The following is a 22973-nucleotide window of genomic DNA, read 5'->3' on the forward strand; positions in this document are numbered from 1 at the left end:
ACAAAAATGGTACCACACCTTTCTATTTTTCCAGATAAGAACATTAAAGATCATGAACAGATATTGTGGCTTTATTTACAATAGGAAGTATCAAAAATGTATATTACAAAGTCTACACATCCTGAACAAGTATGACAGCTTTTAGGCAAAAAGGTAAAAATGAAAGTTGCATCTGACAGACCTGTGTCAGAACTATATTAGGTGATGATACAAATAGACTTCCTCAGTTCAGTGACATGAAAAACAGCTGTACAATTTCCTCAGAAATGTTTCTCAGTTCCGTTTAGCTTTGGAGAATCATCCCTCTATTAAAAAAAAACCCTTAGAAGTCCATTGAGCTGTGAGCCAGGTAGTCTTTCCGCCCGATGTTGGTGACCTGCTTGGTCTGCATGGCCTCCAACTTGGGACAGTCTGTAATACGATGACCCAGACCGCCACAGAACGTACAGCCCCTCTCTCCTGTAAAAAGAAATCAGGTAAGTCACAAAGGGTTTGCAAACACTCAACACTTCTGTGAATTTGAGATGAGATGATTAGGTTAGAGGAACATTTTAAAGAAAACACAAAGTGATTACAGAGTAACCCATAGATAAAGAGCATGACAGAGCATGACAACGACTCACCTCCGATGTCCAGCATGGTCTCGTCTCCTGTCTGGAGCACCTGGAGGACTGGAGGAACCTTCTGCTTGGCTTCAACTAGCAGGGCTTTCAGGTCCATCAACACAGACTCATCTATAGGGAAAGACACACACTTAATATTAACTTTTTGTTGTTTAATATAGACAAGTAACACACACCAAGAGTTACAGTGAGGAGCTGATCACTGGTAGTAGACTTGAGAGTAGGAAACAAGTGTTGCACACTCTGGGTCCATATGTATTTCTCTTATATTCAGATGACGTTTCTGCCCTCAGGCCTTCTTCAAGATCAACAGTCATATGCCCCTATTACACTGACTGTTCAAGATGGGAATTTCACAGTGTTGTTATGCCTCACTGTTATTTATAGAAGATACAGTCACAGAATGGCAGTTCAGAATTGTCTCGCCTTCAAACCAGCAGCAGAAGAAGTAAAAGCCGTATTTGCTTTATTTCACAGATAAGAAACAATAAACTGGGAAGATAATAAAGCCTCCAGAAAAATAGCATTTTAGGTCTTGTGTGTGATTTATCCTTCGGGGATTTATAGTTCGGGATTTAATCTGAGCAGAGGAAATCGTCGCTCGCTAATTTATACAATGTAAAATGCCATAGGCTTGTGCTAATAACGTTAGCATGTTATGTTTGTTTGGAAAACATGTTTAGTATAAGACAGTTGTTTTGTCAGTGAACCCTGTGAGTTTTAATGGAGCCGAATTTTGTAACGTTACTTTTGTTAAATGTTGCTGTTGTCCCTCAAATGAGTAGAGAAAAGTCCGCTAGCTGCTAGGCTAATTCATACCATGTAAAATGCCATAGGCTTCTGCTAAAAACATTAGCATGTTGTGTTTGTGGGGAAAATGTGTCCAGATAAAGATGTGTTTGTGAATACTGCGAGTTATAGTGAAGCTGATTTGTGTTCTTGTGTTTGAAACTGTCTCTGTTAAGCCATGTTTAATGTGTGTTTAATGTGTGTTTTGAATCAACTAAACTTTACAGCACTTCACAGAAACCTCCGCCGCCGACCAGTGTTTTGGAGGTGTAACTGCAGAGTGACACAGACACACCATCGCACAAGTATAAATGCTCACAACAACGTAGGATCTGCTGCACAAGTATAAATCCCCCTTTATGTGTGCGACCCACCACCAGGGATTTTCAAAGCAGCTGCTAGCAGTTAGCAGCTAACTCAAAGAAGAAGAGCAGCAGCCAAAAATGTCTGCAAATTGTGAAAACAATGAGGTCTGGAAGCTTCTTACTGTCAGAGCAGATAACGAGATTAGCTGCCAAATAACAGGGATGGCAAATGATTGGTATTGCCATATTAATGCTATTGTTATTGTTTATTAAGCGCTGATGCGCATGTGTCACAGTAGAGGCAGACGCTGTTGTGCTGTACATCATGCCTGCCTATTTTACTTTTGGGATGCTGGCATGCAGTCTAAAACCACACACTGGGCCGGCATGATGCTACCGTTGTTTGGTTCTCTGTAAAAATGCAAAGGTGGTGTAAAAAAGGGACTTTGTAGCAGCCCTATTGTATATGTATATGTATATGTATAGAGAAATGTATACAGACCCACAGTAGGGAACACTTGTTTCCTACTTTCAACTTGTCATTTATCACTGAATTAAGCTGAATAAATTTACTATAATGCATTACAAATATTCGGAAATCAATACCCATATGAAAGAATAACTTTAATTTTTTCCCCCTTACCGCAGCCTTTATTGATGAATGTAGTGGCGATACCGGTCTTGCCTGATCGTCCAGTTCTTCCAATTCTGTGGACTGAAGCGAGACAATTTCAGCAAACCAGCTTGAGTAATTTAAGGAGAGCCGATGATTACATAATGTACTGATTTTAAGAAGACCAGGCCATATATCTCCTCTTACCATAGTTTTCTATCTCCTCAGGCATGTCATAATTCACTACATGCTGTATGGCTGGGAAATCCAAACCCTTGGAGGCAACGTCTGTGGCAACCAAGACATCTTTCTTTCCTTCTTTAAATGCCTCTATAGCTTTTGTTCTTTCCTCCTGATCTGAAACACAATCAACAAATATTACACAAACCACATTCTGCAACACAATGACAAATGGAAACTGTAAGGGACGTGTCTGCAGTGCTTTCTATGCCTTTGAAATGTTGAACAAACTAGGAAGCAGAAATGGTGACATGTGCAAGCAGGATGGCATCTGGTGGTAATGATGTGCAACTACAAGAAAGTTGAAGAGTAAGGCTGTGTGCAGATGATCTGAAACTTGATGCTGGGCTGGACTTATTTCCGAATACTGCAACTCTCTGCATCACTATCACTATGTACTGATTGCAAATATATTTCAAAGATTAGAATAGAGCCCTATGTACCTTTTCCTCCATGGATGGCCACCGCCTCAACTCCTTTTAGCAGCAGATACTCATGGATGGCATCTACATCAGCCTTCTTCTCAGCAAATATCAGCACCTATTGATATGAACAGACAATATTTTCTACCATCTGACATATTTGAGTTTTGGTATATGTGAATGTCATGACGTGTAGAAGTACTGACAGGAGGTGGTGTTTTCTGGAGACATTCAAGCAGGTACACCATCTTGGCCTCCTCTTTGACGTATTCCACTTCCTGCACACACAAAGTATTTGTTCTTTAGCTCACACAATTTTTCTGGAGTGATGAATGAATGCAATGAATCCCCCCGACTAAGACAGAAAACCTCTTACAGAGACAAATGAACATACCTGGATGACATCCAAGCTGGCAGCTCCGGCCCTGCCCACGTTAATTGTGATGGGTTTGACCAGTGCACTCTTGGCAAAGTTCTGGATCTTCTTGGGCATAGTGGCGCTGAAAAGCAGGGTTTGCCTTTGTCCCTACGTGAAGAAATAACAAATTATAGGACCTTTTTTGTCTTGAGCTCTCAAAAAGCCAGGCTACATCTCCTAGGGCCAGTTTTCATGACAAGATTTGAGTCTGAAAAAAAAAAAAAGTTTTAACTGATTGAGCCCAGCAGCTGGAAGACAGACTAATCAGCCAACTGTGGGGAGTGCTTGGGTGATGACACAATTTGCTGCCTCTGAAAGCATCAGGACTGTGGGAAAAACAATTTCATCTAGTGTTACAGATAGAAAATGAAGCATTACTCTGTGACTGTGATTGCAAGGCCTATTTTTGCCCTAAATGTACTGAGTAGCAGATTTTACAGACAAGTTGTACAAATGTGGCAAAATTTCCAGAAATACCAACGTAACTTTTCAGTGTGAAAATCAGAGGAAAAGACCAATGATATGCCAGTGAGTGGTGAATTTGTCCAAGTAGAAATTTAACAACCAGGAAATAGAAAAATGGAGGGGACAAAATAAATTGATTATATGGTTGCTGCATAGAAACAGAATGGATATAAAGGACACTGAAGTGTTTGCTGTGGTCATGTGACTAACTCAATGGGAAATGGCAATTTGTGTTAGTTGTCAGGGTGACAAAACATGTAAGTGGAGTCTTAAAGTGTGTAACAGACACTAGTTTGAGTTTTTTATTGCTGAATTTTAAGTGATCAAAAGTAGTGACATATTTGCACAGTGAGTAGATGTATTTTAAGTTAGAACTTTTGGAGGTAATGTGTCAGAAAGTCTTCAGATTACTTTTTTGTTTTAATGAGTAATGTAACGCGTTAGTTTGCAATTTAAGTAACCAGTTATTTGGTTATGCCTTTGAATAAGCAAGCTGTTACTTTTAAAAGATGACTGACAGTCCCTTTTTTTTTGTTGCCGTTAATTGCAAGCTTGTTGAAACCTGATGCACTTGAGCTGCTTTCGAAGAACAACTGAGAGCTGCTGCTCAGCAGACAGAGACAGTGGGGATAATCAGCGTGTAGAACCAGCATATTTTCATATCTAACTCAGTGAATCAAAGGTTTATTTGTGGAAAGACTTGGGGTGCGTTCGGAAATATTCACTCCGAGTGCCGGAGCGCATTCTGGCACAAACTGGACTGTTGGTGAATTCGGAGCACTGTTGGAATGTACCGTTCGGTTATTCAGGACACCACATGCTGGGAGCAGCACAGTGTACTCTGGGTACTCTATGTCTGGGGACAGAGCAGCAAAGCGCTGAGCGGTGAATGTGTGATTAACTTAACCGTTCCTCAATTAATGTAGAAACAGAACTCTGTTTCTACGAGCAACAGTGCTCTCATTTAAGTGTAGTGTCAGATTGGATTTATGAACGCACCCTAATGTTAACCAAGATGGCTTTGATGAGTCAAGTTTGATGAAGTGTGTTTCACAATGAGGTACAAGGCTATTAAGCTAATATTAGTCTTGACAAAGGATTTTGTTTATTCAGGACAACAAGTGTAAGAATATTTTATTTCCTTTGGCGGGTTTATTTCATTATTTCTTATATACGTACTAGGTAGTGAAGTAAAACAAAAGTACTCTAATGAGATACTTTTCTCAGTAGGTGACGCTGTAATGTAAATCCAGCAATCCTCCATTCTTGTTATTGCAACTCCACTGCTCAGTTGGTCGTTACTGCAAAACGTCACCTCAGTGACTTGCCGCAAGTTGGTTTGTTTATAAGAAAGTTAGCCTGCTACAATGATGACAATGGCATCAGCACACATAAAAATGGTCGCCACTCTGACCTTCCACTATGTTGATTTGATTTTCGCTACTCTTATTCTGTTTCTCTGGGTTGCTGTCATTTGGTGGGCACTGCTGCAGAGGAGGACCTCACCTTGAAGTAGGAGAAGATGGTTCTGATGTCTTCCTCAAAGCCCATGTCAATCATCCTATCAGCCTCATCCAGAGCCAAGTAGCGGCAGATGTCCAGACTCACCATCTTCTTCTGCAGCAAGTCCATCAGTCTGCCAGGTGTGGCGACCATCATGTGCACACCGCTGTGAGCAAGAGGAAATTCAGATTCAGTTGGAGAAAGTACTGTGATTTTAATATGCAGTATGCATGTTAAATGTTTGTACTATATTTTCTGCATTTACTGTATGTCTGAAAGTTTTGCCTGTTTTGTTTCTTTCTAAATGATTTAACAGCTGAATCGTGCATTTTTTTTTGCTTGACACAAGTTCAAATTGAAAATCTGGATACAAGACAGAAACAGATTCCTTTTAGACAAATCCTCACTCTTACTTACTGTTTTACTACCTCCATCTGCTCCTTGACAGACATTCCTCCGATGCAAAGGGCAGAGCGCAGCTGAGGAGCTCCTTCCTCCTCAAGCAGCTTGCAGTAGTACTCAATGATGCCGTGAGTCTGCCTCGCCAACTCTCGCTGGAGTGAAGGGAAAAGGTATTAAAATCAGATATGCTTAGTTGCAGGAAAAAAACCCAAGGTTGCTCACAGTAAGTACCATCTGTCTGAAGTGCAAAGCAGTAAGAAATGCTGTAATTTTAAGTAACCACCAATCAAGCTTTATGCTGCATTTCAAGCTGTGTCATTGATTCGGTGGGTTTGTCTCGTGAGTCTTACTGAAGGACAGATGATGAGTCCATACGGTCCCTCTCTCTTGAAGAAAGGCAGCCTTTTCTCCTGCTCCAGGGAGAACATGATGATGGGCAGAGTGAAGACCAAAGTCTTTCCAGAACCAGTGAAGGCGATGCCGATCATGTCACGACCTGACAGACTACAGACAAACACCGTCAATTCATGAGAAGTTCACAAATACTCATCACACGTTACATATTTCACAGTCTGTTTGCATGGAGTATTTCCATTTACTGCACTTACACTGTGGGAATTCCTTGAATTTGAATAGGTGTGGGATGCACAATGCCCTTCTTCTTCAAGCCTTTTAAAATTGCTGCAAAAACAACAGACAGATTTGTTGCCAGCTGTTAATCACGTGGGACCACTAAAGGCCTCGCGCAGAAAGACAATGTGTTTTTCATGTGTGGGAGAGGGAGTGTGTTGTAACCTGGTGGAAACTTCATCTCCCTGAAGCTTTTGATTGGAGGAGGGATGCCGTCTCCATCGACCAGGATGTGAAACTTCTTCCTGACGCGCTCATGTCGGGTATCTGGCATATTCAGGATGTAGCGTGGTGCCTTCCAGCTAAAGAGAACATCCGGGATATATGAAAAGGTTAAAAAAAAAACCCTCAACAAACAATGTTGCTTTTTATAATTCACTGACCAACAACTTACCTTGTTTTTATGGGATCGTCATATATGATACCTTTGGCCATTTCCTTCACAGACATCAGAGCTGATAGAGAGATAAGAGGCCCCAAAATTAGTTTTCAAGTTTAGAACATTTTGCACAAACTGTTTTAACATCTTTAGGTCTATGGTTTAGGTGAGCTGTTGTACAGTTTATATGATGTTGTCCATGTTGCTGTTGTCTGACAATGTACAGGGCTGGGAAAAAAGAATCTCCCCCTGGGACAATAAAGGCTAAGTCTAATTTTACCTCTGCCCTCTGCAACGCTCTCAAGAATCTTCTCTTCCTCTTTCAGTTGCTTCTCCTTGGCTGACTCCTTACGAGCTGTCGATACAAAAACACAGAGCGGGTGAGATATTACAGAACTAGTATGGTCATGTTTCAAGAGCAGTGTAATATAACAATCATAATCCAGATAGGATCATGTTTGAACCAGCTACCTTCTGCTTTTTCCTTGAGGTGCTGATGCTGGTCAAGGAGACTGACGTTGGAGCGTGGACCAAGACCCTCATCTTCATCCCTCTGCTCCTCTCCACTGTCCTTCTGCTCCTCGTCCACTGCCTTTCCTCGCAGACGTAACATCTTCTGTAGCTGTGAGGGACACATGTTAAAGAAAAATGCATTATGAAAATGTGGTAACTGGATGTAGGGCTGGGTGATATGGAGAAAATCAAATCATAATTTTTTTTTACCAAATACCTTGATATAAATATTACAACGATATAGCCCTCTACAAGAGGGGCCACAGCCACCTCCATTTTCTGAGGAGGCTGAGATCCTTCAACATCTGCTAGACAATGCTGAGGATGTTTTATGAGTCTGTGGTGGCCAGTGCTATCCTGTTTGGCGTTGTGTGCTGGGGCAGCAGGTTGAGGGTTACAGACGCCAGCAGACTCAATAAACTGATTCACAAGGCCAGTAACATTGTTGGGGTAGAGCTGGACTCCCATTTTGATTCTGATATTGTTGGGTTGAGTATTGGTGCTTTAACAAAATATTTACACAATGAGATTTTTGATAAATAATCATCAGTAATGTGGATATAATGACTAAGTAGGTAAAGGCAAATAATAGAACAATTAGAGGAGTTTGGTGAGTTCAGAAAATTACATCACTCTACTACAGCCTTTAAAACCAAAAAAGACAACACTTGCGATATTATGTCCAAAATCTATGAAGGTATCTAGTCTCACATCACAATATCAATAGAATATTGAGACATCACCCAGCCCTAACTGGAAGTGACATCTATACATGTTTGTAAAATCAAAATATAGTACAACTTTTACAGTGATGTTATGTTCCTCATGAGAAATCTATGTTAAACTAACCATGCACTCCTAATTAGGGATGCACCAATCACACTTCCTCACTTCTGATACTAATTCTGACACCTCAACTGGGGGTATCTGCCATTACAGATACTAGATAAACTCTAATTCCATATAGCTCACTGCGAAGAACTCATTGGCTATTAAATTTATGCAAGGTAACATAAGGTAAGGGACTGCTTTGATGCTGAAAACTGAGTCGGCAGCTTTTTGTGGCAAAAAATTTAATAAAACATAGAATTTAATAATAACACTGACAAAGAAGCTGTGCTCAATGTGGAACAGCCACATCTGGCTAACATCCCTGATCTGCTTAGTAAGGCCTTGGCTCCCCCTGTGTGGAGCTGGTGGATCAGATTGGTGCATCCTTACTAATATCCAAAGTGTTAAACAGGACAGTGCACAATAACTTACCATTTGTTGTTTTCTTATTTTGACAGGAACATAGGGCACATAATCGTCATCCTCCGAGCCTTCAGAGCCAGACTTTTCATCCTCCCCATAAGATCTCTGTGTAAAAACATCACCATTATCAGAAGTATTATCTCTTGTATTTGCCCTCTACAGTGAGGTGAAGTGCCTCCAAGAATACTTAACCCTTGACATCATATAAATTTGTTTCCCATACACTTCTACATGAATTAGCTGAAGGGACTGTACTACACCCTTTAGGACATCTTGACTTTAGTTAGCAGTCTTGTTAGGTTTACTTTTGTCAAAACTTTTGCAAAGGATACATCACTAACGTTTTAATAAAAGTCTTATTTTAAAAGAGCTAACTATGTGAATAGTCTAATGGTAAAAAGGTGAAGTGGTGTGGCGTCACAGGACTTCTTTAACGTTAAGTCTTACAATTTTGATAATCAATAACATCATTACGTCCACACTGATAATGTATAAGCACAGTTACAGGGAATCGTGCTTTTTTCATGTGATATGCCTTCAACTTAAGACCGTTATTACTGAACTAAAAACTAATTCAAGTACTCTTATATATACCTATTACATAAATGCACTTCTACGTTTTGTACCAGTAACGGTATAAACGTCACCACTACGTATTGACCGTGTTTGATAGGGCACTGCTTAATAGCTAGCTACTCGTGGACCTTTAGCACATTCATATGAAAGTCTAATTAAAAATTATATATTATTAAAACACATTAGTTTAACGTTATTTCTTGGTCTGTTTCAAAGATATAAACTGCGTGGTGGATAACATTAAGCCACGTTAAATACGCTAATGTTGGACTAGCTAGCTAACTTTAGCTAGCATTAGCTAGTGTAACCTCTTCATACTGTGAACGCTAATATGCGCTTAACTTACCTTTCTTGGTCGATTTTCGGTCTCCATTTTATTTCTGAATACAATATCGTTCTCTTTGTACTTAAACCACAGAGTTATTGACCAAATACTCGATACACAATTCAATAAATAAGCCTAATCCGCATGTTTACACCACACAGGAAGCTCTGATACTGTACGGGATGCTGGAAGGGTCAAACTTCATCGAGACGCTGCGTCCAAATACTTGAAAGCGATTCAGTCTGGAGTCGGGAGAGGCAGCTCGTACAAACGGTACATCATATAAAGCAAACCAAATAGATAAACTTAGAAAGCAAACACCACACTTTATTTTTGTCAAAACTGTATTGTTTTTAATCTTTCTGAACGAAAGATTTTTTCACAGTATCAAAAGTGAATTTTAAAAAAAGAAACAAGCCAACATACACTTGGCTATTATTGATATAGTATAAATCTACATTCGAAACATTAAGATAATCTTCTCTAATTGAATATAACCTGGAAAGCATCAGAGATGTTATATGAAAACAAAATCTCAGCACAGATTCAGGAAAGAAATGATCCACCTCAATGAAAGCCATCAGCTAAAACATGGTTATCGATGTAAATCTCAAGGCCCTTGTTCCCAAAGTATCAACTCTGCAGTGATATTTGTCATCAACAGATCATGAAGACTTGGACTTCAGATAGGCTAGCTGAGGTACAGGGTGCCACCAAGGTCACAGTACAGGGAAAAGAGTAGTATGGTTGAAAATATATCTCACCACACACACGCACACACACCCCAGAAACGCATGACAAAGGCTCAAAAGGGCCCAAAATAATCACTCAGTATGTACAAGCATTGAAATCAACTGTGCCAAACAACGTGTGATGGTCCCAATGTTAAAATGAACATTGCACACTGGTGTACCTGTCAGTGTTGGGATATAGGGGGGGTAAAATAACAGTTAGGGAGTGAGAAAACTGTGGTAAAGGGCTTTCCTCTACAGATGGCAGAGTGTATACTGGATATCACTATAGAAGGTTAACACCAAGGGAGGATTGACAGTGAAGCAACAGACACATTTAACTTTGCCCAATTCATGATTGGGGGGCAGTATTTAGAAGTTGCTGTTCTGCATGTCATGCGTGGGGACATATTTGCAAGGGTGCTTAATTAGATTTTTTAAGATGCATTCTGTGAGCCATGTGTTATACACAGTAAATTTAAAAGTTCCCACTAGATTCTATCAGCGTTGTTGGTGTACCGAACTGTCAAACATTCATGTTTTTTTTAAAAAATCTTTTTCTTTTACATAATTTCATACAAAAAGATAAGAGTGTAGCAGGTAGGTAAACGAGTGTTTGTCATTTCATTTTCGACCACTGATTACTTATCATTTGATGATCATAATTAAATATTGAGAGAAGTATTCCAATTGAAAACAACCACAATCTGCAGTCTCAATGTTTGCCACCCCTGCTCCCTGCAAAAGAGGAGGGTGTCAGTGTTGTCCCCTAAAATTAGGTCAAAATGTTGTTTTGTGCTCCTTTTTGACAGTTGTACAGCATCAGACAAACGGTCTCCAGAGTCTACTGAGACTGGTGTCATGGGTGGGAAGGTAGCAGTGCAGAATGTATGATCACCAAATTGAACTGATCTGAATTCATAAGTTTAACAACGTTAAAATGTCTCAGATTTGTGATAAAAACATTTATTTAATGTAAGGTAATTGTTTACATACTACATAAGTAAGCACATGGATGCAGTGGATTCAACAGACTTTTTTTTCCATTTTTGCATCTCTCATTTAGTGAACATTGCAGTAATAGCAAAGGGTAGAGTTGGCCTTGAGAGTGATCCCTGGCTTGTCAGCCACAAGTTATGTTTCAGTCCTCTGAATGGAGAGTATGTGAACCAGGGTCCCTTGGCTTAGTAAGGAAGAGAAGAAAACAGGGAATGAGAGAAGGCCTCAGGCCAAATGGGGCTCTACTGAAAGAGTTTGTGGTGGTGTGAAGTTTTTTTTTCTTTTTCTGGCACTCATCCAAGTTATTGAGCTGCATTGGAAGGAACCTTTTTGAGGCTGAAGTTGGACCAATTCACTGCTACCTTCTGGCGAGTCTGTTTCGCAGAATCAAGGCAAAACCTAGAGGGAAGGAACACAGACAAAGGAGGAGGAGAAAGAAATAACACCCAGTTTTAGTGATGCGGTTACTGTTAATCAATGCAACAGCTTAGCTCAAAGTTCTTTTAAAAGCATCCCGACACAATGCTACGTTCAGCCTACCTTTTGAAGTATTCCACTTCCCGATCAATCTCATCCATTTCTGTTGGATCCACATCTTTTGGGAGAAATACATCATCTAGGATATAAAAATAAAGATTAAATGTCAGTTAACGACATTACAAATGAAGACATAATTTTGCACAGTGTTAAACATAGTTTATTGTACCGATAGCACTGCTGGGTTTTTCACCCTTGTTCTTGTTCTTCTTATTCTTCCCCTTGGCTTGTTGCTGTTGCTGCCCATTAGCTGGAATGGTGGGGTGAGCTTTGCTTTCTAATTCCTGCTCAGACCGACCTCCTCGCATTTCTGTGTCACCTTTCCCTCTTTGTGCATTCGAGAGGCCGCCGTTTGCAGCATGTTTAGACGATCTGCCCTCCTCAGCTTTCTTAGGCCCATTTCTCTGGTTGTCTGCCGGGTGCTGGGGCTGTTTGTTCCCCGCTTTTGAGCCATTAGACGCCGTTTCTTTACACTCATTGCTTTTCTGTGTTTCACTCCCAGAGGCAGCTTTGGTTGGTTTGTTGGAGTTTTGCTCTGACACAGATTGCTCCTGTCTTTGCTGCTGCTGCTTTTTATTCTTCTTTGACTTTGCACCACTGTTCCCTACTGTTGTGTTCTTGGGATCAGAGGCGTCCTCATTCGATTTCGCTGTGGTTTGGGCTGGCACCTGTGGCAAACTGTCACATCCAGTGGAAGTGCATCTTTCCGGGGACCGAACCCTTATGAGCTTTGAGAGACTGGGAGTAGTGTGCAACCGCTGGATGTCCTTGGACCCTGCAGTGACCCCTGATGCCGTGGTCGTGGTATTAGGGGATGAGAGGGTGGTTGTGTCCTCCCATCCATTAAAGCTCTTAAAGGTTCCCAGCGAAAGGGGGGCAAGGTCAAGGTCTATCTGCTGCAGGTCAGAGGAACCATTGAGATGGGACAGTAAGTGGTTACCCTCCAACGTCGCCGCCTTCTTTGGGAAGTCATTAACATCCAGATTGAGGTCGTACATGCTAAATGAGGCCCGGATTGAGTCTTTGATGGTGTTTTTAATCTCTTCGAGTCGACTGGTGAGGAAACTGTTGACGCGCTCCAGCTCCAGCTGAGGCCAATCAAGCAACCGACTGGCTTCTGAACCATCAGGGATGGGCTCGTCGTCGACAGGCTCAGATGGATTGGAGTGGGGGTCACTGCCTGCAGCACCCATGCCCTGCTGAGCTTTTTCCTGAAACAGAAATGACACAGACGTGAACAGGGACACACACAAAATGCAACGTTACTGAGATCATACATTGATAAGTATCACACCTCAGTAGGGCAGGGTATCGCTACATGATACCTTTAAAGGCATTAACCAAAATAACGACGCACCAAGTAGTATTGAAACTTCTCCAGACACTTGCATTTGATCCTTTTTGTACCCAGATTTAGAAAAAAGGCTATTTGTATGGATTTGCCTGCAGCCAGCCACCAAAAGCATTCTTTGATTGAACGGCATGTGCGACTGATCCACTACTGCAGCAGCTACTATCAAACCATACAGTCTTTGGTGCCGTGTAGTCGAGAGCGGTGTCTCTGGACAATTATTTAAGTAATACTTTGATTCTTTGGACACTTTCAAAATGTATTTGTGTAAAAAATATTTGAATGGGGAGGAATGGTGGCCTTTAACTCAACTGAATGCTTCGATTCACGTTGTGGGGTATTGAATAAGGTAGAAAAAAGGTATCAAATTAGGTACCCTATTGGTATCTGTATCACTTTACGGGTACTGGTATTGGTGACGGTATCGTAATTTTTTAAAACAATACCCAGTCCTACACCTCCATGTGTTTTTTTTAAGCAGTGATCACAATGTATCTGTAGCACTGAGTATCAAACCTACTGAAATCTGGCAATAAATGTCTGGTTGGATTTGTAATCTTGTAATTTATTCTTTCATTACTTAGTTTCTGATTTTAAATTAAAATCCATAAGATTTCCATGAAATCAAACTGCCTTTTTGATAATTACAGACTACATTTTTCAGCAATAGCTATTTACTGAATTTACATTATGTAATTACCTCTCTATGTAGTAGTTTTCATTAGCCTGCCATATCCACACAGGATTCGAATTGCCTACCCACACAGGAAATGATGCACTCATGTAATCCAGTTTTACAGTTTGAAATTTTATCTCACCAACATCTACCTCCCTGGTTTTTGTTCACTTTCCTAATGCCATAACAGAACTGTATTAAGTTAATGCTCCAAAACCCATCAGCTACTGGTTTGATGATGAGCCTCTGGGGGCTAGGGCCAATATTTCGAGCTGATCCGGTATATCCAGCGGATATCTGAGCCAAGACTTTCTCTTCCATGTGCTGGTCATTTCGCCTATAGAGCTAAATTGTCGTCAGACGATAGCTGATGGGTTCAGAGATTGCATTTCCACCAATGTGTTCCGCCTTTCCAAACAGACTGTTTACCTGCTGCTAAAACCAGATTGGTCAATACTACTCAGACCACAAACGTAAACCAGAATGCTTCCTTTACCAAAATCTTGTCCCACTGCTAACAGGTTCTGCACACATACGCAAATATCTGTTGATAGAAATTAATCAAAGGGATTATAACTTTACATTTTGTAAATTTTACTCTATTTAGGTGAAGTTCTTGTAGAAGTATTTGCGCTTAGGCAACACTTACTGTTACAGGATGTTGGCTTCTTTTGTTAAATGACAAAAGGGTTTTGTAGAGTACGAGATGTTACTATCACTAAGTAGCCTACAGAATCAAATTCTGGTTGTTCTCAAGTACTGTATGAGTACTAGTATAAAAATCTTTAAAACAATACCCAGCCATAACAAAATAAGATGATCTTCTAATTAAAATGAAAAAACAAAACAAAACAAAAATAAAACAGACAAACAAACTATACATTCAAACTAAGTTTCTAACATTACCGCACCTTCTTCTTTTGTTTGTGTCGAGCCCTTTTGGCAGCCTTGGCACTGTTGACAGGTTTGGGCTCCGAACTGTTTATGAAGTCTAGCAGCTCATCTACGTCCCGGTTGTCAATGGCACCAGCCACTGTCAGTTCTGAATCTTGACGCTGAGGCAGCTCCTCTTTACGTCGGGTCAGACGTGAGCGGAGCTTCTCTCTGATCTCTGCGTAGTTGCGGCTGGTTGGTGCAGCTGGAGGCTGTGACCAAGTTATATATAACAAAATGTTTACATGTTAGCTCTTTTATGCAAAGGGGACACTTAATTACTTCATAAAAGAGGATCGCAATAAAAGGTTTGTAAGTACCGCATTGTGTCCGAAGAACTCGCAGTAGCAGCAGTCGCAGTACTTCCCATCCTTCTGGTTGGTGGAAGAGGAGGCACAGGAGCTCCTCTCAGAGCTGCTGTCTTCATCCTCCCCCTCCTCCAGCTCAGATGAGGGATGGCACAACGTCCCATTAGTCATTTTGTGCCCCTTACATGCTTGATCCCTGCAGAAATAATTGACGTTACACATCAGAGGGGAATCAACACAGCTACAGAAACGGTTGCTCAATTTCACAACCTCACATAAAGCAATGTTGAGACAGTAATACTAACCTGCAGGCCCCAGCTGTCAGATGGCTCACATTTGAAGTAGCCACTGTTCCCGCACTGTGTCCATTACAAGGGTGGTTACAGCCCATGATAGACGTGCCCAGTTTGCTGTGTTGTGTGTTCACAGCAGGAATGTGGGAGTTTTTGCACGGGCTGGGCTTGTGGACAGATGTTGGGCTGTCTGGACTGGGAGGATTGAGTTTGGCTGTGGGGCCGTGGAGGTTTGGTACCAGCGGGGAGAAGGGAGCGTGGGCTGCCACACCACTGCCAGACGAGGAGGTTACGTGACCGTGCTGCCCAGAGTTTGGCTTCGGGGGCAAGAGGGAGGAATGCTGGGAAGACAGACCGGTGGGACTGTTGGGGGGTACCGACAAATCTGTGTGTTGATGGTGGTCACTGGGGTGGAAGGCTTCACCTGGACGACAGAAAACAGGAACAAAAATAACTTGTACGCTGAATCATCTTTTTACACAGTGCCTCAGTTCATGCTCTGTTCCACACAGTCAATTTCATGGGATTTCTTATCACCCAAATAAGTCTATACACACACTACCTTAAATGAGTAGGCCAATTACCATTAATGCAATTACCACTGATGTCTTAAATGGAAACTAAATTGGTTAACTTTTCTATAGATTAAGTTGAACTTTTTCATTAAAATAAACTTTTCTAAGACTAACTTTACTTTAAAGGAGGCACTGGCTTGCCAATTTTGTTAAGTACAAAAAATGTTTTTCTATCTAAAAACACGTCCGTGCAATATAATGCAAGTTTGTTTAAATGATGTAGTCCTTTAGGAGTGTAACGATTCTGAAAGTGAGACCAAAGCCGTAATACAAACGTCCACAGCCTCGTATCATGGTTCCATCTTTCATGTGGTGGTACCCTCCAGCATGAGCCTGAGCCCCGCTCCAATGTGCTTTCACCAGTGTCCGAAATGAACCTTTTTGACCCACCAGCCAAAGGGCTAGGTAGATGAAGTTCTTAAGTGATAATTTAGCAGAGTAGCTGATGTCCCGTATGGCAAAAGGATTGCTTGAGTCAGTTTCACAGCACTGTAACACATCTGTAGTGTGCTGTTGTGTGTGTGTAAAACTCAGACACTGACACTAACAGCAGAGGAACAGCAGAGCAGTACGCCTGATAATGACACCAAAACAAAGTAGAGACTCTCAGCATAGTTTTCATTACATGGCTACCCCGCCAGTGTGATGGATAGCCTTCCGAGATTCCGCCAAATGGAAAATCTACCCTCATTTGGCGCTGGGCAGTTGTTAATTTCGGACCCTGGCCGTCAAGTGTGCATTGCTGTCAGTCTGTTGTGCCTGCTCTGTGTGAAGGGCAACTGGAAGCTGCAGGTCAGGAGTTAACAGGTCAGAGTCTTGTGACGGAACCTTACAGACATTTGCGTTATTTAATTTCGTTATTTATAAATTTGTCATTGACAATACGCCAGTATGTGAGAGGCACATCGCTTTCACTATTTGTGTTAGTTGTACAGTTCATTTGTTGTCCTGTAGTGTTATTGTTTTGCGTTGAATTTTATATGAAACATCCCTAAAATATGTCACTTAGTCAGGGGTTGGCAGCTCACTCTGATCAAAAAGGGGTCCCTTACAGTAAGTTACTCTGTTAATAACCCTAAGAATCACAGGAAGTACTACCTGGTGGCGTTGGTCGACGGCACATGGTCTTGAAGTGCTTGGGAGTGGTCTTACAGAGGTCTGCTGAGGTAGACAGGGGGTTCCCAGCAGAGGATCCACTGGAATTCTGGGATGACGGGTGACTGTAGGGACAGACTTTGGTCCCCGACGTTTTAGCAGATTTCCCAGGCGCTTCATGAAGTCCTCTTTTCTCATGACAGACTGATCCTGCTGTTATACCTGGGGGTGAAAATTGTTCAATGGTGAGAATTTAAGACAATATGGCAACAATTACAATACAGTGAAATATCATTTTTGATTTGAACCATGCTTTCCACAATTTGAGCAAACACTGAAGCTTGGTTAAAGAACAGAACTACTGCACAATTTCATTTGTTGGCATACTGTGTTAAAAATGTCATACAAAAGGTGTAAAGGTCTGTATCACAAAATCACCATTAAGTCTCAAGAGAGTTTGACAGCTTTGAACAACGCCCTTGACTCAAGAACTTCCAGGTGTTGAGATTTGGGGAATTCAACACTCACTTTTTGGACTGTGTTTTATTTTTTGTAAGAATAATTCCTTCCTCTTTGGAGGCCTGTTTAGACATGCTTAATTCTTCAATGATGATTTTTTTCCCCCCACTGCTATGAGAAAGAAACCAGCACCGAAAGACAGTTTCAGGATAAAACTCCTTCATGCCAACCAAAATAAAAATGAGGAAGTAGTACTACAACATTTGAATAATTTAACACGCTATGTCTGTGTGGCATTGGTCCACAGTTGCCACTCAAAATTGATACAAATCACTGTAACTTAATATACACTGAACATCTGCATTGTATGTAACGATGACGAACACTATAGGTAGCCCAGTTCCCATCCAACTTAAGACAATATTTGTTTGATATTACTCCTAGATGGAAAACCTGATTGGTCACCAGCAAACTTTCGAAAGTAATTATTTGAATGTAACTTTGCCCACGCAGGAAGGGCACAGCTGCACTGAGCACGCATGCCATCACTTATGACTACGTTCACTTACCCTCGTTTAAATGCAATTTGGCAACATGACCCGTTTAAGTATTTGCTAAACTAGAAATACAACCACAGTTCCGCACCAGATAAACTCCACAAAGTGGTTTGATGACAGCCAAGAAACAGGAAGAAAACAGACAACAACAAAGATCACAGCTGTGTGACATGGCTAAGTTTCCCATTTTATACACAACTGCCTTTCTCAGGCCCAGTACAAACGTGTCTTAGTTCCATTTTCAATTCTCCTTTGATGACACTTCTCTCAGGTGTGTTTAAGCTAGGGCAGTGCACCTGAGTTACTGTGTAATGCAGTTCTATTAAGAGTCAAATTTTAATGCATCTCAATTTTTGATTTACACTGTTTTTCTTTCTGTATGACAATGATGCTAATTTGAAAATCAGCAATATCCACACTGACAAGTCAGGACTCAATTTCATAATTCTGTTTAAGGAGTTTTATGCATTACAGATATTCCAAGAAAAAAAGAAACACAATGCGTGTGAGTGATGATCACTTTTAACCACCCCAGTGAAAGACAAGTTTTTTAGTCTTCATTAAATTGGAGAGCTGCAAGTTCAGGCGTGCGATAAATGCTTGGTTCTGCTTTTTTTTTGTAGCTCTCAAGACTTTGGTAGATTTGATTAGTATGATGAAAAAATTGAATTTAGTCCATGTAAATTGTGCCAGAATAATTCCAGAAGATTAGGCAGACAATTGCTCCTGCTCTGCTGTAACATTTCCACTGACACTGATATTTGATTCTGACTACAGCACAGCTTGCAAACATTTCTGTTTCTATGCCAAACAGCCAGTGTCCTCCGATGATGATTAAATTAATTTTAAATAAGTCCAATGCTTTTTTTTCTTAAAAAAAAAGGGTTTTCTTACTGCTATTTCAGTCCTAAGTCTCATTGTAAAGTTAAATTTATCTCCATCATCCAAGTGCATTTACTAGTTTTGACAAGAAGCTTATCTTAAATCATTATTCCACCTTTCATAGTGAGCTCTAACGACCTCAAGAAGTAGAGCGTTGTGAGCTTCCACTAGATGCCTCTTTGTTCTTCCTAGACAAAGTACACCTGAACAAAGTAGCCAAAAATGTATCACACATCTATTGCCAAGTAAGTACGCTAAAAATCCAGCCATAGAGCTCTGATTCAAAACTCATTTGTGCCCGTTTCACAAAACTGAAACTCACAACACAGCATGAAATTTCAGTTTGTGATGTTTTCAGCAATTACTGTCACAATTGTTAAATGTTTTGTGGTTTTCCCAGTGATGACAGACCTTGTTGTGTGTGTGAAGAAGTGTTGTGGTTGCAGTGTTCCCCTCCGTTGGTGTGGGCAGAGTTCCAGAGACCTGACAGTTTGTGGGCTGACAGGAAGGAACTCGGGTCCCAATCCACAGTACTTTGCTCCGGGTAACCGTTTCCACAGCTCTGCGACTTACAGGAGGAAGAGTGTGACAATGGTACCTGAATTAAAAAAGAAACACAAAAAAACTGTTTAATCTCAGGGCAGTCTACATAGGCAAACATTTGGCACTGAGTAACTACCAATATTAGCTTGTAATACAAAGAAGGGAGTATGACAAGACAAGCAAAAAACATCTTTAAAATGCATTTATCAATCTTGAGTAAGTAAAAAAAACAAACATTAAAATAAAAACACTGCTGCAGGGGACTTTTCAGCTTCTGTTGCTTTTTTGTTATTTTAAACATTTGCAAGCCAAATATCGACAAAACATCTTGAACACCACGTTCATCTGCAGTCAAGCTTCAGTATGATGATAACGACGTCTTCAAAATTTGCATTTCATGTAAAGTATTTATGTAAAAACAACTAAGAAAAAAAGTGTACCAGCTGCTGCTGCCTTGTATTTGCCACAGAGACACAAACACATAATAGGTTGCTTCCAAAAAAGGCAAAAAGTAGACGTCATGTTTACACTAATTAAATCCAACATGACATTTAGACAGATGTATTTGTGAGTAAGCACGTGCAAATCCAATGCCTTGTAGGATGAATAAAGAGGAAACTACCTCAGGCAACAGAGACCAACACAGTTTAACCAAAAAATAAGAAGAAGAAGTCGTGAGAAAGATCCAGACATATGACCCAAATCAGTCCCCTTTTATTTACCGGCGTTGGTTGCTCCTGGGTGCTCCGCCTCTCCTCCTCTTCCACACTCTTGCAGCAGCTCTGACATATCCACAGAGGCACCTCTCCCAGCAGGGACTGAGACAGCGAGGGCACCGCATCAGCAAGCTTGCGCCCTGGCGCCTCCCGCAATAAGGCCTGGGAGAGTGCAGGCACAGCATCAGCCAGCTTGGTCCCATGGCCCCCGGGGAGTCCGTTCACGGAGCCCGCTCCCCAGTCTTTAAATTCTCGGTGGCACAGAAGGCAGCAGGTGTGCATAGGCTAGGAGGAGAAAGGGATACAGAGGTCAAGTATTAGCTTAAGACCAGGTAAACACTAGGAAACAATGGGGTCTATAAGGTCAGATGTCTCTCAGAATCATTTCTACAATTGATATTATTATTATTAATAATAATATGTGTGCATATACACTCAGTTCACAGTTTACTAGGCACACCAAGCTAAAACAAATGCAATCAAATACAAGTGAAGCAAAACATCCTCTAGTTAAAGGGCTCAATCATGTCTCTAAACAGATATAGATGTGTCCTAATGTTGTCTGGATGTTGCATAATTGTAACATATAATGACAGACATCACCTATAAGAGGTAAAATTACAAAAAAAGCACAGCACAACTCTTCCTGCTTTTATGATTTATTTCTAGTTATAGACGTGTCTAGACAAGCATCTGACACATGTGGTATATTGTAATTACTCCCAGCCAGCAGCAGTCAGACAGGTTGCAGGACTCAGAGTTCAGATGTAAGGTTAGCTGGTTGCTGAGACAAAAGTGGTCCAGCCTGCAGCGTACCATCTCTTATAAAGGGTGGTGTTTACCCTGAACTTAGATACGTTCCTGTCTCCGATGTAGCTAGGCATCACTGGCTGATAGCTGCATGCATGCACTGAAACTTTTAGCATTAGCTTATGTCACTCACCGACTCAATAGACCAAATAAATGCAGCAAAGAAAAGATAAATAGTGGGGCAGAGTCAATTAAAGCCCTCCAACCATGTCTGAGGTGTTAGCTAGCCTTATTATGACCCCGTTATCTCTTCCAGCTAACAAGCTAATTAGCTAGCTAGCAGCTGTTTAGCTACTGCTGCCTGAGTGGTTCCTGCGGATGGGTTCAAGTGTAGGCAGTGAGCACGTTTGCAGCACGCTAGCTGGAGACGATAGCCCGGTTAGCCTGCTGGCTAAGGTTAGCTGGGCGGATGGGGACTTGTGAACGCTGGAAACGGGACGACCTGTCCGAGGCACAATGTCACCTGTCCGGCAGAGGAGATGGGCTGCAATGCTAGCCACACAGCCTCAGAGCCGACTGTTGGGGACGAGTCTGCTCGCTAACTTGAGCGCATTATTTATTTAATTACACATCAAACGACGTGAGAGCTCAACATCCACGGATACTACATAAAGATTAAAATAGCTCCCGAAGAGCCCGCGGATGCATATAACTTCACCTCTGCAGGATATTTAGCCTCGTAAAATAAAAGCACAATGGAGGATGCTCGGGTTCGCAGAGGAGGTGCTAGCTCTGAGGTTAGCTAGCCTGTTTTAGAAAGCAGCGATTGGCTTGCTGCTAGCTAACCTACCTGGTTCGCCCTGGTAGTGGCCAGCCTATCCAGCCCAGCATCTCCGCCGCCACCGTCAGCTGCATCGCCGGGAGAGACTGGGCTCTTCGGTACGGTCTGCTGTCCAGGCGCAAGCTCCTTCTGGGCGACTCCTTGCTGCTTGCTTTTCTTCCTTGCCATCACGACGGTGTTTATAATACGCTTTCGCCAAGTTTGCACCAGTTTCGGTGATTTGGAGAGCACACTTTCGTTTCTTCTCGGACCTCAAAATGTTCTCTATCTCCTCCAGTCAAGACAACAGTCAATATGGCGGAGGACTGGCACACTCAGGAGTTCATAGGTTAAAGATACTGCTGGCAAAGAGGCTTCACTCCCATACGGACAACACAACTGAAACCTGATACAGGCAGTGAAGCCACACAGCGCCATACTTAGTAAGGGCAAGTTCTCCTCCCACTTTCTTCTGCGTACGAAAAGACAATTAAACGCATCCTTTTGCTTACACTGCTTATTCCAAAGACTGTTTTAGTGTTTGAATATCTTTATTAAGCACATTATTTTATATTAACTAATATATATTATCTGTAATATGGTTACACCATGCTTTGTATGGACAGTCTATAATGTTAAAAAATGTGTTATTATAGAAAGAAAATGAAATGGATGCAGACTGGAATTGAAATAACATTAAATATGTTTTTTAAATACCTCTAAGACAGGGGGAAAAGGATAAAACCTATGTAACAATGCAACTTTGTATCATATTAGTATTAATGTATAGTCTGAGGTTTGCGTATAATAGGGGCAAATATGCGTAAGTACATGTCAATATTGTTGTTAACCAATACAATGAATGTTTGAAAAATAAAGGTGCTGTGAGAGGAGAGGGGATGGGCCCTTGACCATGACGTTTTACGTTGTCTGCTGATGCTTTCAGATGCTGTCAGAAATATCGGAATCGCAGCCAATCTGTATTGCATGGACCATAGATGTGTAATAAGAATAATAATAACATGGACATGGACAAAGCATAGGCCTATTAAATATGAGAGGGAGGGGAATATGTATGTTACATTTACGTTTAAAGTGCTCATGATATTATTGATTTATTGTCTCACTTGTTATTGACACACTTGAAATACTTAAAAAAGACACCAATGTGCGTGATCTCTCTTTTTTATTTTTTACAAAAATAAAAAAGCGGCCAGTACTCTAGATCAGGGATACCCAATTTGCTTTGTCTGGAGACCACTTTTGCAACATGACAGGAGACCAGGGGCCA

At 41.2% G+C, this 22973-nt stretch overlaps 2 protein-coding genes across 2 annotated transcripts; both read right to left on the minus strand.

The window, feature by feature from the left end:
* Nucleotides 1–55: 55 nt before the first annotated feature.
* Nucleotides 56–9647, minus strand: LOC126388693 (probable ATP-dependent RNA helicase DDX41). Its single transcript, XM_050041929.1, has 17 exons — nucleotides 9479–9647; nucleotides 8566–8661; nucleotides 7261–7411; nucleotides 7070–7144; nucleotides 6805–6865; nucleotides 6576–6712; nucleotides 6389–6461; nucleotides 6131–6284; nucleotides 5796–5932; nucleotides 5382–5544; nucleotides 3387–3518; nucleotides 3199–3270; nucleotides 3014–3110; nucleotides 2538–2687; nucleotides 2361–2432; nucleotides 624–734; nucleotides 56–459 (listed from the first exon to the last, which is right to left on the minus strand). Exons 1-17 carry the CDS (start codon nucleotides 9503–9505, stop codon nucleotides 323–325), a joined length of 1845 nt encoding a protein of 614 aa, XP_049897886.1. The 5' UTR covers nucleotides 9506–9647; the 3' UTR covers nucleotides 56–322.
* A 115-nt stretch (nucleotides 9648–9762) lies between these two features.
* Nucleotides 9763–22033, minus strand: fam193b (family with sequence similarity 193 member B). Its single transcript, XM_050041928.1, has 10 exons — nucleotides 21713–22033; nucleotides 20119–20397; nucleotides 19265–19451; nucleotides 16959–17177; nucleotides 15298–15709; nucleotides 15005–15188; nucleotides 14663–14896; nucleotides 11894–12935; nucleotides 11728–11803; nucleotides 9763–11586 (listed from the first exon to the last, which is right to left on the minus strand). The coding sequence occupies exons 1-10, from the start codon at nucleotides 21869–21871 to the stop codon at nucleotides 11490–11492; spliced, it is 2889 nt and encodes a 962-aa protein (XP_049897885.1). The 5' UTR covers nucleotides 21872–22033; the 3' UTR covers nucleotides 9763–11489.
* Between the last annotated feature and the right edge of the window lie 940 nt (nucleotides 22034–22973).

The sequence above is a fragment of the Epinephelus moara genome, chromosome 4 (assembly GCF_006386435.1).
Source record: "Epinephelus moara isolate mb chromosome 4, YSFRI_EMoa_1.0, whole genome shotgun sequence".
NCBI classification, from domain to species: Eukaryota; Metazoa; Chordata; class Actinopteri; order Perciformes; family Serranidae; genus Epinephelus; species Epinephelus moara.